The sequence below is a fragment of the Salarias fasciatus genome, chromosome 19 (genome assembly GCF_902148845.1).
Source record: "Salarias fasciatus chromosome 19, fSalaFa1.1, whole genome shotgun sequence".
NCBI lineage: Eukaryota > Metazoa > Chordata > Actinopteri > Blenniiformes > Blenniidae > Salarias > Salarias fasciatus.
Window position 1 is genome coordinate 22,056,273 of NC_043763.1, and position 13,541 is coordinate 22,069,813.

The window sequence follows — 13,541 nt, forward strand, 5'->3', positions numbered from 1 at the left end:
GACGGATACATGCATTTAACCTACAGACCATAAACACTCACCAGACCCCGCGTTGTTTCCCCCGTGTGCTAGCAATCAGACGTGTGTTCGAGCAAACAGGGGCTTTCCTACAGCTTCACTCTAATAAGGACAGTGGGCGGGGAAATCACCACCCAATCAGCTATTGTGAATTTCTGGACCAATTATCTATATTTTATGTTATTCAAGTGTTTAATATGAACTTGGGGGATGTCCTGTACTCATGAGGTGTTTCACATTTTTGGCACAGACTTACTTTCTTGTAATTTGAGGGCCATAAATATGCCTTTTGTTTAAATAAATATGTATTTTGTTTGCAGCTCCCAGCAGCAGGGGCTTTGGGAGTATAAAACAGCCGTTCTGGCTGCTGAAAGACAGAGTTCAACAGAGCTGGACAGAGCACAACAGGCTTGGCAGTGTTTGATGAAAGTGCAAAGATTTTGTTGATTGACTGTGACTAAGTAGCAATGGGAGAGCTCAAAAGAGACCAAAGCCTTCTGTACATTTTGTAAATACTTTCTTTTTGTGCATATTTCAAACTTGCAAGTATTTTTCGCCACTGGAGTTTGTGGAGCAGTGAAAAACACCTTACACGGTCATCTTCCACTGTGTCATATTTGTTGATAAGTTTTCTGGAAAGAACCCCATCACAGTATCCAATCCAGCAAAAAAATCCACTGCAGCCAACATGAAATATCCAGAGTGCAAAAAGTCCGATACACAAAAAACACTCCAACAGTTTGAACACACTGATCTCCAAAGTAATTATAAACCACACACAGTAATGTGGCCTCATGTCTTATTGCACCATTGCACCATCATCCTCTCCTTCATCCTCAAAAACCTGCATCCTGCCTCTTACTCAGTTACATTCGTATCCTTGTCTCTGCTTGTAGTTTTGTTGGAGTCTCGTCACAGCCATCTCTCACAAATATCCCAAAATTCTGGTTTCGTTGTGACATTAGTATTATGTCGGATTGTAGTCTCGTCAAATTGTAATTTTGTCTTGATATCAGTCTAATTTGTTTGTAGTGTACTTCCAGTTGAAATCTGGTCTGATTTTATGGTGGTCTGTTTCAAGTTTTATTGGATGTTTTTTTTTTTTTTAACCTCATAAAGGTCTTTGAGGCATCATGGGGAGAGTTTGTAACCAGATGCAGTTGCAGGATGTGAATGCACTCAGCTTTAATGGGAGGTTGTATGATTGGTCCATACTGGAGCCTGTTGACTTGGTGCAACTGTCACAACAAAATGCTTTTTGTTGCTTTTGTACATTACTTGTACCAGTAGGTGGCACTGAAACTTCAGAAATCCTCCTCAAGTGAACATCAGCTTCAGTAGACTCAACCCCTCATGAGTCACTCATTTAAACACATGATTAAAACAAATCAAGCTTAAGTGTAACAGGGGACTTTCAAACACTTTTTCAAGGGAAATTCATCAATAATCAAAAATTTGAAAAATCAGCCATCATTTATACAATATGGTGAAAACAAAATTCCATAACCACACAATTTTGAACATTTTTTTTTTACCTTGAAATGTTTCTGAGTAAAATACATAAGATAGAGGGAAAACCTTCAGAGACTATTTGGAAAAAAAAGTTTGTATTTCAACTTCCACGAAATGAATGATGCAGATTTATTTGACCCCAGTTGAATTTAATACATTTTAATAACTTTCATAATTTTCAACAGTTTAATAGTTCTGATGGCTCCACTTTAACATGGCTGCGATTCACTCCATTCTTTTAGTTTGGGAGAAGTGAGGAAGTAAAGACCAAATATGTTGGCCCGATGAATTGTTGAGGAGGAGGAAGGTGACGGAGGAGGATATAATGAAGAGTCACTCTGCGTTCTGTGTGCAGGAAGTCAACATGTTGGCCTCGTTTGTTCTCTCCTGGCTCTTTGGTAATCAACTTTAGAATCCAGGAAGACTCTTTAACAATCATTTCTACTACATTAACTCATCTTCCTTCATTCTAGGTGTTTGTCTCGGAGTTGAAGTCACCCAAACTCCTCTGGAAGTCCTCAGAGAGCCTGGAGAAGACGTCCAGCTGGTCTGCAGCCATGGAAAAACGGACTACACCTACATGCAGTGGTACCAGAAATCCCCTGGAGATGCAGCCCTGAAGCGCATCGGACACGTGAATTATGGAGACAAACAATACGAGGAGTCATTTGAAAAACATTTTAATTTCACTGGCGACCTCAGTGGTGATAAACCAAAGAATATTTCTCTGTTCATCGTCGACCTGAAGCTCCAACACACTGCAGTGTATTACTGTACAGCCAGCTATGCACACTGACAAGAAAGCCCTGATTCTGAATGCAAAAACTGATCAGAGAGCTTGAACACGCCCTCCCAGCTCCTCATGTGATGCAGTTATCTGCCAACATGAACAGCGTCACTTCACTTCCTTCTCAAGCCTCAGTAAACTGAGTAGAGCTTTCAGTCAGACTCAAGCAAATCAATCCACCGGTCAATTCTCAGAACTTCAACATGATTCATTTCATTCTTTTTTGCTGTCTGTCAGGTAACACGCTCACTCACACTTGGTTTCTCTGAAATGATGATCCCTCATGACTTGATTTGAGTTTCCTTCCTCCGTCCAGGTGTTTGTTGGAGTGTGAAAGTCGACCAGTCTCCTTCTGATTTCATCATAAAACCTGACACCAAGGTTCAGATGTTCTGCAGCCACGAGAAAAGAGACTACAGGGTGATTCTCTGGTACCAGCGCACACCCAAAGACACAGCCATGAAACTCATTGGATATTTATACAATACAGATCCCACCATGGAGAAGGGATATGATGAGAGTTTCACTATTGCTGGGGATTTGAGAGGAAATGAAAAAAAGAATGGCTCTCTAAGTATTCAAGTCAAAGGAGTGGAAGACACTGCGGTGTATTACTGTGCAGCCAGTGAAGCACACTGACAGAAAGTCTCATCTGAACTTTACAAAAACCTCTCATGTTGTTCTGTCATCAGTGGTTTTGATCAGAGGAATCTTCAAGCACCTGACTTTGTGGTTTTCAACCAGAAACATTGTTTCTATATCAGTTCAGACCCTGAACTGAAGACTGAGTCTGACACCCCTGCTGTATTCAGATTGTTCGCAACTCACTGTTTTCAGGCCCAAATAAATGTGAAGAAATGTTCAAAACATCGAATGATTCTTTCCTAGTAGGAGGTAAATCATAAATCGCATCCTGCATACGTGCCTCATGTACTGATATCATATCCTTTAATGTTTACATTTCATTAACTGTGAACATGAAAGATTCTGCAGTTGTATAAAAATCAGTGTTCGGTTTTTTTCTGATCTGTGGTGAAGAATTTTTGATTTCCGGGAAAGTTCAAACTGTCTTTAGACAATAGCTGAATGAGGTCTTCTTTAAAATCTTCATTACAAATCAGTGTTACTGACTGAAAGGTGCTGTTAATTATACTGCAGGTGGACTGCAGGGGGACCTCAAGTACTGCTGATATATGCTGCATGTATTTGCATGTGTGAGCTCACACACTGCAGTGACACTCCCACCTGCAGCTCTTCATGTCTCTGGGACTTTATAAAGCCCTCCAGCAGCAGCTGTCCTGTGCAACATGGACATCTTCATCATCATCATCAAACAATGCTTCCTGAGTTTATTAGCAGTGTTAATGTGGACTCCAGGTAATTCATAAGCAGCTTTGTGGTGTTTGCTCTCTCTGTCATTCTGAATTTGAAATGATGCAAAACTTTGACCTCAATATTTAAAATACAAACTGTTAAACACACAGGTTTTACTGGTGGCAGTGATGTGAACCAGACCTCCATACTGTGGAAAAAGCAGGGCAACAATGCCACCATGGAATGCAGACACACCAAGGGAAGCAGCTATCCTCAGATGTACTGGTTCAGACAGCTGCCAGGAGAAAACATGGAACGCATCGTGTTCACAACAGTCGGCAGCAAAGAGCACGACTTTGGACCGTTCAGCACGGAGAAATATGCAGCCACCGAGACGGCAGCTGAGAGCGGAACGTTCACGGTGAAGAACGTGCAGCCAGGAGATCAAGGCTTTTATTTCTGTGCTGTGAGTGCACAGTGATGGAGACGCTCCCAATAGCTGCACAAAAACCCCACAAAGCACACGACGAATACCAAACCTCCTCTGAAGACCCAGCTGAAATTTTTCATCTCCACATGTGACAGTTTCCTCACAGTGTTGAATCAGACAATTTTTCGCAGCTGCAAAGCATCATCTGTAACAGGGGTGTCAAACACAAGGCATGTGGTCCAAAACTAGCCCTCAAGAGGCTCTAATCTGGCCAAAACACCAAGACAATTGTAAAAAATTATGAAAGAAAAACACTGATTTCATGTCAAATTTCTTTCGAGTAGTGAACACAACACTGAGACCTGAGCTGAGATGCCGAGGATGCTGCCAATAAACTTGCACTCGCCTCAAAGCCATGGTGTTGGGGGGAGTTTGGAAAAACACCCAAAATGCGACACCTTTAGCAGTTTTTTTTTTTTTTTTTTTTTTTGACATTTCACGACATTTTGCACCAGAAGGTTTCATTAAAACTGACTTTTTGTTTAGATTGGAGGAATACAAACATTTTAATTCACATTAAAAACAAATGTTAGTTCACATCCACTCGTGTTATTTAAGATTAACAAGATATTTCTGGTGGTGTGAAGCTTCTGGAGGCTCAGGAGGTTGAACGGTGGTTGAAACTGACGGAGGTTTGTCCGCCCACATTCTGAAACCTCCTGATGGAAACGTTTCTGGCTCCTCCTCTTGTTTCTATGTTTGCAACTTTAGGCTGCAGAGGCTCACATGAAGGAAAAGATCTCAAAGGAAGGAGTCTGCACTGATTCAACATGATATTAATCATCATTTTATATTGTTTTCTTCATTCACCAGGAATCAAGGGTGAGGAAACACTTGTAGATTACTGCAATGCAATGTGAATATTTCCTCTCATTTCAGCTGGTCTGTTTCCCACAGGAGCCTCAGAAACAAAAGATGTCAACCAAACGCCTCGGTTCATCACTAAAAGAGTCAGTGAATCTGTACAGAGTGAGATCAAATGTTCACACAAAATACAGAGCTATCAAATGATCCTCTGGTACAAACAAGGTAAAGACAAAGCCCTGCAGCTCCTGGGATATCTCAACCTGGAATACCCCACCGTCGAGAAAGAGTTGGAGGGAAAGATCAACTTCAATGGAGATGGCCGTAACGACGGATACCTGAGCATCTCTGATCTCAGACTGAATGACAGTGCAGTGTATTTCTGTGCAGCCAGTCTCCACAGTGCAGCACATCTCAGTGGAGTCAATACAAAAACCTTCTGAGCACCTGCAGAGAAGTCTTGGTAGATCTTATCCTCCTCTGACTGTTACTGGAGACTTCATGACTCCACAGAGGAAATTCCATCACTCATATTTTCTAAAAGAGTTGTTTCTACTATTGACTGGAGATATGTGAATGAAAAGTACAAAAAACTGCTGAAAATCTCCATTTTAGTTTTTGAATCAAGAAACAAAAATGTCATTTTTGGATGTCATGAAGATTAGTAAATCTATCATCGATCAATCTTCTTGATTCGACTTGGACTCTCAAAGTTGCAGAGATAGAGCCAGAAGAGAGCACTGGGAATGTGAAGCTTCCGATTTTAAAGAATGCAAAATGAGAGAGATGCTGTATCTGTTTTTGAACCCCATGGGTTTTTTTTATTAACATTTTTAATAATATGATTTAAAACGTAATGTCACTGAGTTTCAGTTTTAGCCATAGAAAAGCAGAAAAAGCCATCATAACTATCTTTAATGTGAAAATAAACCATGACTTATGAAGACTTTGTCAATTATTTTGAAGTTATAAATGATGGAAGATGTATATTTTATGGTCACTTTTCTGTTATTTCCACTGAATCTTTCACAGTTAGAAGGCTCGTGATGTTTATTAAACACAGTGACATTAAAAACTGACATGTCTAATTTCAAAAAACCCTGAAACATTATTTCAGTAAGTGTCCTCTGAATATGGTACATACTTTCCTACTGTGCATTTTTTAAACTTGCAAGTATTTTCCGTCATTGCAGTTTGTGGAGCAGTGAAATAAACACCTTGAAAAGTCATATTCGACAATGTCATATTTGTTGAGACTTTTTCCGGAAAGAACTCCGTCACAGTATCCAATTCAGCAAAACATCCACTGCAGCCAACATGAAATATCCAGAGTGCAAAAATTCTATTGTATAAAAAAAACCCAACAACAATCACACAGTTTGAACACAATGTTCTCCAACATACTTCGACACTACACACAGTAAGGTGGCCTCATATCTTATGGCACCATCTTCTTCCCTTTCATCCTCACAAACCTTTCAGCCACTTTGCTCTTGTCAATGACAATGTTCCCGCCAAGTCCTCAACAGGGTCGTCGTATTGTCTGTTTGTTGTTCACTTCCAGTTGCATCCTGCCTGTCGTCTAGTTACATTCGTAACTTTGTCTCTGCTTGTATTCCAGTTGGAGTCTCACATAACTAGTCCAAAATCTTTTCAGCGTTGTGACACTGGTAGAATTGTGTCGGGTGGTAGTCTTCTTAAATGTATAATATAGTCGTGGTTTCTGTCTTTAATTTGTTTGTAGTTAAAGTTGAATTTTGGCTTGTTTTTATGACAGTCTCTGTTGATAGTTTTATTGAAAGCTTATTTACCTTATAAGTGATTGGAGGCATCATCGGGATAGTTTGTAACCAGATGTAGTTGTGGTGTGTGAACGCCCTCAGCTTTAATGGGAGGTTGAAGGGTTGGTCCATACTGCAGCCTGTTCACTCTCATTGTAAGTCATCTGAAACACTCAGTCTGTCTGCTGTGACTGCATCTGATCAGACAACATCACGATGGTCCTACACAAACTGGTTGTGTTTGTATTGTCTTCGCTGTTTCTCCAAGGTACAACAACACTGTCATTTTGTCAACAACACATGGGATTTATTTGTTGGATGTTTTTATCTATTAACATGTAAATGTATGTTGATTGAAATTGAAATGCTGTCATCACAAATCACTGTTTCATATTCAATATGTGTGCATGTTTATTTCTTTTTTAATCAAATGCATCTCATTAAATATCTGATTTTTCTCTCACAGCACACTGCGGGGATGTGATCCAAAGCCCTGAGATCAGCTGGAGTTATGTCTCCAAACATGCAGTGTTGCACTGCAGACACACAAGAGATCAGGGCCACAACCAGATGTACTGGTTCAAACAGCAACCCGGGGAGAGCATGACCCTCATCGTCTACACAGTTTTCGGAGGGCAGCCCGACTTCGGGGGCTTGATCCCTCAGGCGAAATATTCAGCCAATAAGAGCAGCATAGAGAGCGGGAGTCTCACTGTGAAGCTCCTGCAGCCTGAAGACAGCGCTGTGTATTTCTGTGCCGTCAGCAGGCACAGTGATGTGAGAGGTGCAACTGTCACAACAAAAAGCTTTTTGTTTCTCTTTTTACATTGCTTGTGCCAGTAGGTGGCACTCAAACTTCAGAAATCCTCCTCAAGTGAACATCAGCTTCAGAACAATCAACCCCTCAGAAGTCACTCATTCAAATACTTCTGTAAAACAAATCAAGCTTAAGTCTAACAGGGAACTTTTATACAGTTTTTCAACAGAGTTTCATCAACAACCATAATTAGAAAAATCAGCCATCATTTACGTACATATGGTGACAACAACTAATTCCAAAATCACACAATTTTTTAAAAATAATTTTTACCTTGAAATGTTTCTGAAAAAAATACATAAGATGGAGGGAAAACCTTCAGAGATAACTTGGAAAAGAAGGTTGTATTTCACCTTCCACTGAATGAATGATTCAGAAACCTGCATGAATGCAGATTGATTGCAATTTAATAATTAGAAGTTTCATAATTTTCATCAGTTTGATGTTGTGATGGCTCCAGTTTAATTTGGCTGCTATGAACTTAATTCTTTTAGTTTGGGAGATGTGAGGAAATAAAGACCAAATATGTTGGCCTGATGAATTGTTGAGGAGGAGGAAGGTGACGGAGGAGGATATAATGAAGAGTCACTCTGCGTTCTGTGTGCAGGAAGTCAACATGTTGGCCTCGTTTGTTCTCTCCTGGCTCTTGGGTAATCAACTTTAAAATTCATGAAGACTCTTTAACAATCATTTCTACTACATTAACTCATCTTCCTTCATTCTAGGTGTTTGTGTCGGAGTTGAAGTCACCCAAACTCCTCTGGAAGTCCTCAGAGAGCCTGGAGAAGACGTCCAGCTGGTCTGCAGCCATGGAAAAACGGACTACACCTACATGCAGTGGTACCAGAAATCCCCTGGAGATGCAGCCCTGAAGCGCATCGGACACGTGAATTTTGGAGACAAACAATACGAGGAGTCATTTGAAAAACATTTTAATTTCACTGGCGACCTCAGTGGTGAAAAACCAAAGAATATTTCTCTGTTCATCGTCGACCTGAAGCTCCAACACACTGCAGTGTATTACTGTGCAGCCAGCTATGCACACTGACAAGAAAGCCCTGATTCTCAATACAAAAACTGATCAGAGAGCTTGAACACGCCCTCCCAGCTCCTCATGTGATGCAGTTATCTGTCAACATGTACAGCGTCACTTCATTTCCTTTTCAAACCTCAGTAAACTGAGTAGAGCTTTCAGTCAGACTCAAGCAAATCAATCCACCGGTCAATTCTCAGAACTTCAACATGATTCATTTCATCCTTTTTTGCTGCCTGTCAGGTAACATGCTCACTCACATTTGGTGTCTCTGAAATGATGATCCCTCATGACTTGATTTGAGTTTCCTTTCTCCGTCCAGGTGTTTGTTGGAGTGTGAAAGTCGACCAGTCTCCTTCTGATTCCATCATAAAACCTGACACCAAGGTTCAGATGTTCTGCAGCCACGAGAAAACAGACTACAGGGTGATTCTCTGGTACCAGCGCACACCCAAAGACACAGCCATGAAACTCATCGGATACTTAAATTATGCAGATCCCACCATGGAGAAGGGATATAATGAGAGTTTCACTATTGGTGGAGATTTGGGAGGAAATGAAAAAAAGAATGGCTCTCTCAGTATTCAAGTCAAAGGAGTGGAAGACACTGCGGTGTATTACTGTGCAGCGAGACAAGCACACTGACAGAAAGTCTCATCTCAACTTTACAAAAACCTCTCATGTTGTTCTGTCATCAGTGGTTTCTATCAGAGGAGCCGTGAAGCACCTGAGCTTGTGGGCTGTATGTCGACCCTGAAATGTAAGATGACTGACACGCCAGCTGTTATCTGAAACTGTTAATATCTGACTGTTTTCAGTTTCCAAGCAATGCACAACATTAATAACCATTGTCATTTCCTGGTAAAAGGTAAATCAGATTGCATCCTGGCAAATGTACTGACGTCAGTTCCTCCTCACCGATTGAGCATCTATGGCCGTGTTATTTCCTCCCCCTCCAGTCAAAATGACTCCGCACATCAGCACCTTCAGCATCTTTGTGTTCTGTGTTGCAGGTAAGCTTCTTTAAAGACAGAAACATGCAAACACACTGCGGTCTGCTCATGTTCGATCTGTGTGTGAGATGTTCAGTTTCCTCTCCTCTGCTTCAGGTGTTTCTGAGAGTGTTCTGATCACTCAGTGGCCTCGACAGATCCTCAGTCCGCACAGCCGCTCAGCACAAATTAACTGCTACCAGAACAACACCGACTATCAGTATCTGTACTGGTACAAGCAGGCGAGGGGAGAAGGCTTCCAGATGATCGCCTCTGTGATATCAGGCATACCAGACTACACAGATGGGTTCAAAGGTCGTTTTCATGCGGCGAAAGTTAACGATAAGCAGGCTTCTCTGACAATTTCGAGCATGAAGGAAGGAGATGAGGCTCTTTATCTGTGTGCTGCCAGACTGCACGGTGCTCTGGCAAACCTCAGGGCTGTGACAAAAACACACAGCCAAGAGGCTACCGGTTCTCCAGACACCTGACTCACAAAGGAAAATATCCATCAGAAGAAAAACAGCTACATGATGGGTATTCAGAAACCTCATTTCTGGTTTGACACTGTCAAATGCAGTGTTGGACAAGTTATTTAAAAAAAAAGCTGTAATGTCAAATAATTTGGATCCCCTCTTTAAGCTTTAAGATGCATGTTCAATTATTTACTATAAAACTGAATTTATGATTAATGAAATGTTTGCACAGTTGACGGAATAAATTACAAACAGGAAATGTTACATTAATCTAAACTGGTGGTTTTCAAAGTGAGGCACGCCTCCCCTGGGTGGCGCCAGTCCATTTCAGGGGAGACGTGGTGTGAAAAAAAAAAAAAAAAATTAAACCAGAAAAGAATCTTCTAAAATATGCAGTGGGGCAAATACAAATTGTGGCAGTGGCAACTTGCCGTGGCACTTCTGGCACCGAGCAGGATTACTGCAACAACACACCATCAGTGGGGCAGAACTAACCTGCCTCACGACGGCTGAGGCTCTTCCAGCATCTCACCACTTCGAAGTGCCGCGTCCGGCAACTCGCCGAGGCAGTTTGTGGCAGTTGCCTCAGATCAGCGGCAGGAGTTCGACCGGTAGCCATTGTTTTTTGAGGCAGTTGTCAAGGACCTGTGGCGGGTCATCAGATCCGCCATGCCAAGGAGCGTGGACTTTATACACCTGACATAGATTTTAGCAACCTGCCACAGCAACCACACAGTTTAAGGCAGGGATTGGAGGACGCTCACTCACCGTCGACTCGCTCTCCCATACTTTGAAAACCCCTGATCTAAATCAAATTATTTAAACGTTGTTGTGTGATAATATTGAAATAAGAAAACAATCAAAATTGATTTGTACCTGTTGATAGCATTTCTACATTTATAATAGATTAATAAAACACTTGCATATCAATAGATGTCTGTACTTCTTTTAAAAGCTGCCGTTGAACGATCAGGGCTCTCTGTGACTATCTCAGTCACGTCACGTGACGCACTTTGCATCAATACAGTTTCTTCTTTCTGTACAAAAAAACTTGATGCTCCGTGGGCTCAATTGGACTCCAGCGGAGGAAAAAACAATCTGAAAGAGGTGAATTATAGTAATGAAACCTTTCTCATATTATTATCACTCACGGTACGTGACAATGTTGCTTTTTACAATCAGCACTCAGTGGATCTTTCATAAAACGCTTCAACTCTGTCTCCAAATGTCAGTGTATTCCCATTGTTTATGTTTACAGTGTATTGTATTGAGTCTGTTGTTTCATTACAAAGACAACCAACAATGTGGGAAAGATAGAAATTACTTGAAAACAGTTAAAAACAAACCACTTTCAATGCATGACTGCATTGAAATCAAGATTATGACGATGATTCCTGAAATGAGATTCAGGACAGATGTTTATAAAGTCAGATGTAAAAAAAAATGGAGAGAATATTTGTCAAAAAATGGTTGGATGGTGTGAATGCAAAAGTTTTCTGAAATGAAAAGTAAAATGCATTTTCACTTGAAAGGCTGTCGAGTAAAGTAATTGACCGATTGATCACAAGAGAAAGTGTGCAGATAGAAGTTCTGAGGGGGTGACTGAGGAAAAGCCTCCCACAAAAATAAGATCAGCATGTTTGATTGAAATTACAAATTAAAAAAACAACAAAAACAAAACGTGTTTGGATGCTTCAAATAATACCCATTCCAATCATAAATGTTCTGAAGCCCATACCCGATAACTTCTATTCATAAGCTACATGTCCTGCTGCAGCCTCTTCAAAATGAAGTTTGTGACCTTTCTTTACAGCAGATACACAAACCTTTTGTAGATTAGGCTCCTACTGCTTTACATAAAGTCCTCCCAGTTTCGATACTTAGAAGACAATTTAGATTGTTACTCAAAATTTTTGGATGCCTCAATTTGATGTGGTCAAAAAAAAAGGGTCCCTCAATAAAAATGCTGTGAATCACTGGTTTCTCTGATATTTGCAGAAAGTGAGCTGCATGAACAGATGTGACCAACAGGTGGAGGCACAGCACATGGCATCCAGCCTCTGTCATGAGGGAGTGAGGATGGATCTGCTGTCACAACACCCTCCTTCTTTCTGACATGCAGCACTTTCTCCTCACCAGGCTTCAATCATGTCTTCACCTGTTCAAACCATCCTCTTCCTCTCCATCTGGTTCACAAGTAAGAGGCTAAATTTGATCCTGAGCTTGTTGAGTTGTTAAGATTCAGCATAAATGTTGACTTGAATGATCTGATTTCTTCTCCGCAGGACAGGTTAGCGCAGCTACAATCAAACAGTCATCTCCACTGGTGGAGAAAGAGGGCAGTGAAGTCCACATTAACTGCAAGCATGACGATAGCAGCCTTCTGATGATGTTGTGGTATCAGCAGAAAAGAGACAGCACGGCCATGACTCTCATTGGCTACGGCTATGAAAATTCCCAAAACTACGAGGGTCAGTTTGAAAAAGAATTCAAGCTGACCAGGAAGAGCGTGGTGGAAGGAGCTCTGATCGTACAGAAAGCAGAGCCGTCACATTCGGCTCTTTATTTCTGTGCTGCCAGTAACACAGTGATGTGGTCTGATGACACTCCTTCACTAAAAAACCTCCACAATTTCCTGTTCATGAGACTATTGCTCTTGTTTTCAGGCTCTGGCAGCAGCACACGCCTGCAGGATGTCTCCAGCTCTGTTCGGACTCCTCCTCGTCCTGCTCCCATCATGTAAGATCACCTTTCAAAACATCTTCATTTTGTGCATTGCTATAAACACCATTTTGATTATTGCTCTTATATTAACTGTTTTTTTTAACCCACAGATGAAGCCAAGAGTGTGAAATTCGATCCCTCTCATCCCAAAATAGTCCACAAAACAGAAACAGTGGAGTTTAAATGCAAACACAATGACAGTGACTTGTATGTGATGCTCTGGTACCAGCAAACCCAGACAGTTGGCTTGAACCTAATCGGATACAGCTACCAGGGCAACGACCCGAACTATGAGGAGCAGTTCAAGACTGGCTTTGAGATTAAGAGAGAAGACGTGAAAAATGGGGCTCTGATCATTCACAATGTGAACACAACAGACTCGGCTGTGTATTTCTGCGCTGCCAGTACACAGTGATGTGGTCTGATGAGAAACCCTGACTAAAAACACACTTTGGTTTCAGCAGCCTGATGAAAGGCTGCGTGAGCTCCCAATACACTCACACTCAGGATTTATGAATATTTATAGGACAGGAAAGTGAATCTCATTTACCTGTTCTTTTTTTTCTTACTTTACTCATCCACATCTTCACAGATCCAACTATTCATATATATAGACCAAACATTCAGAAAATGGAAAATGCAACAAAAACCTAAACAAGGAAACACATCACACAGCTCTTGCTGGCTGTGCATAATTACGTGAATAGTTAAGTATGTTTCAGACAAACTTTGACTAAAATGTACCTCTCTTATCACTAAACTGCACATTCGACTCATCTGTTCACCCACATTG

At 41.1% G+C, this 13,541-nt stretch overlaps 3 gene segments (V, D, J or C); all 3 read left to right on the forward strand.

Annotated features, from left to right (window-relative positions):
• The first annotated feature begins 1,848 nt into the window (after positions 1-1,848).
• Positions 1,849-2,326, forward strand: LOC115407176 (immunoglobulin kappa variable 1-39-like). The segment is given in 2 exon segments: positions 1,849-1,928; positions 2,004-2,326. Coding segments are annotated over 2 exon segments (396 nt in total).
• Positions 2,327-9,520: 7,194 nt separating this feature from the next.
• LOC115407177 (T cell receptor beta variable 5-1-like) lies at positions 9,521-10,039 on the forward strand. The segment is given in 2 exon segments: positions 9,521-9,569; positions 9,666-10,039. Coding segments are annotated over 2 exon segments (423 nt in total).
• Positions 10,040-12,176: 2,137 nt separating this feature from the next.
• Positions 12,177-13,250, forward strand: LOC115406817 (T cell receptor beta variable 10-3-like). The segment is given in 3 exon segments: positions 12,177-12,222; positions 12,687-12,763; positions 12,859-13,250. Coding segments are annotated over 2 exon segments (351 nt in total).
• Positions 13,251-13,541: the final 291 nt, after the last annotated feature.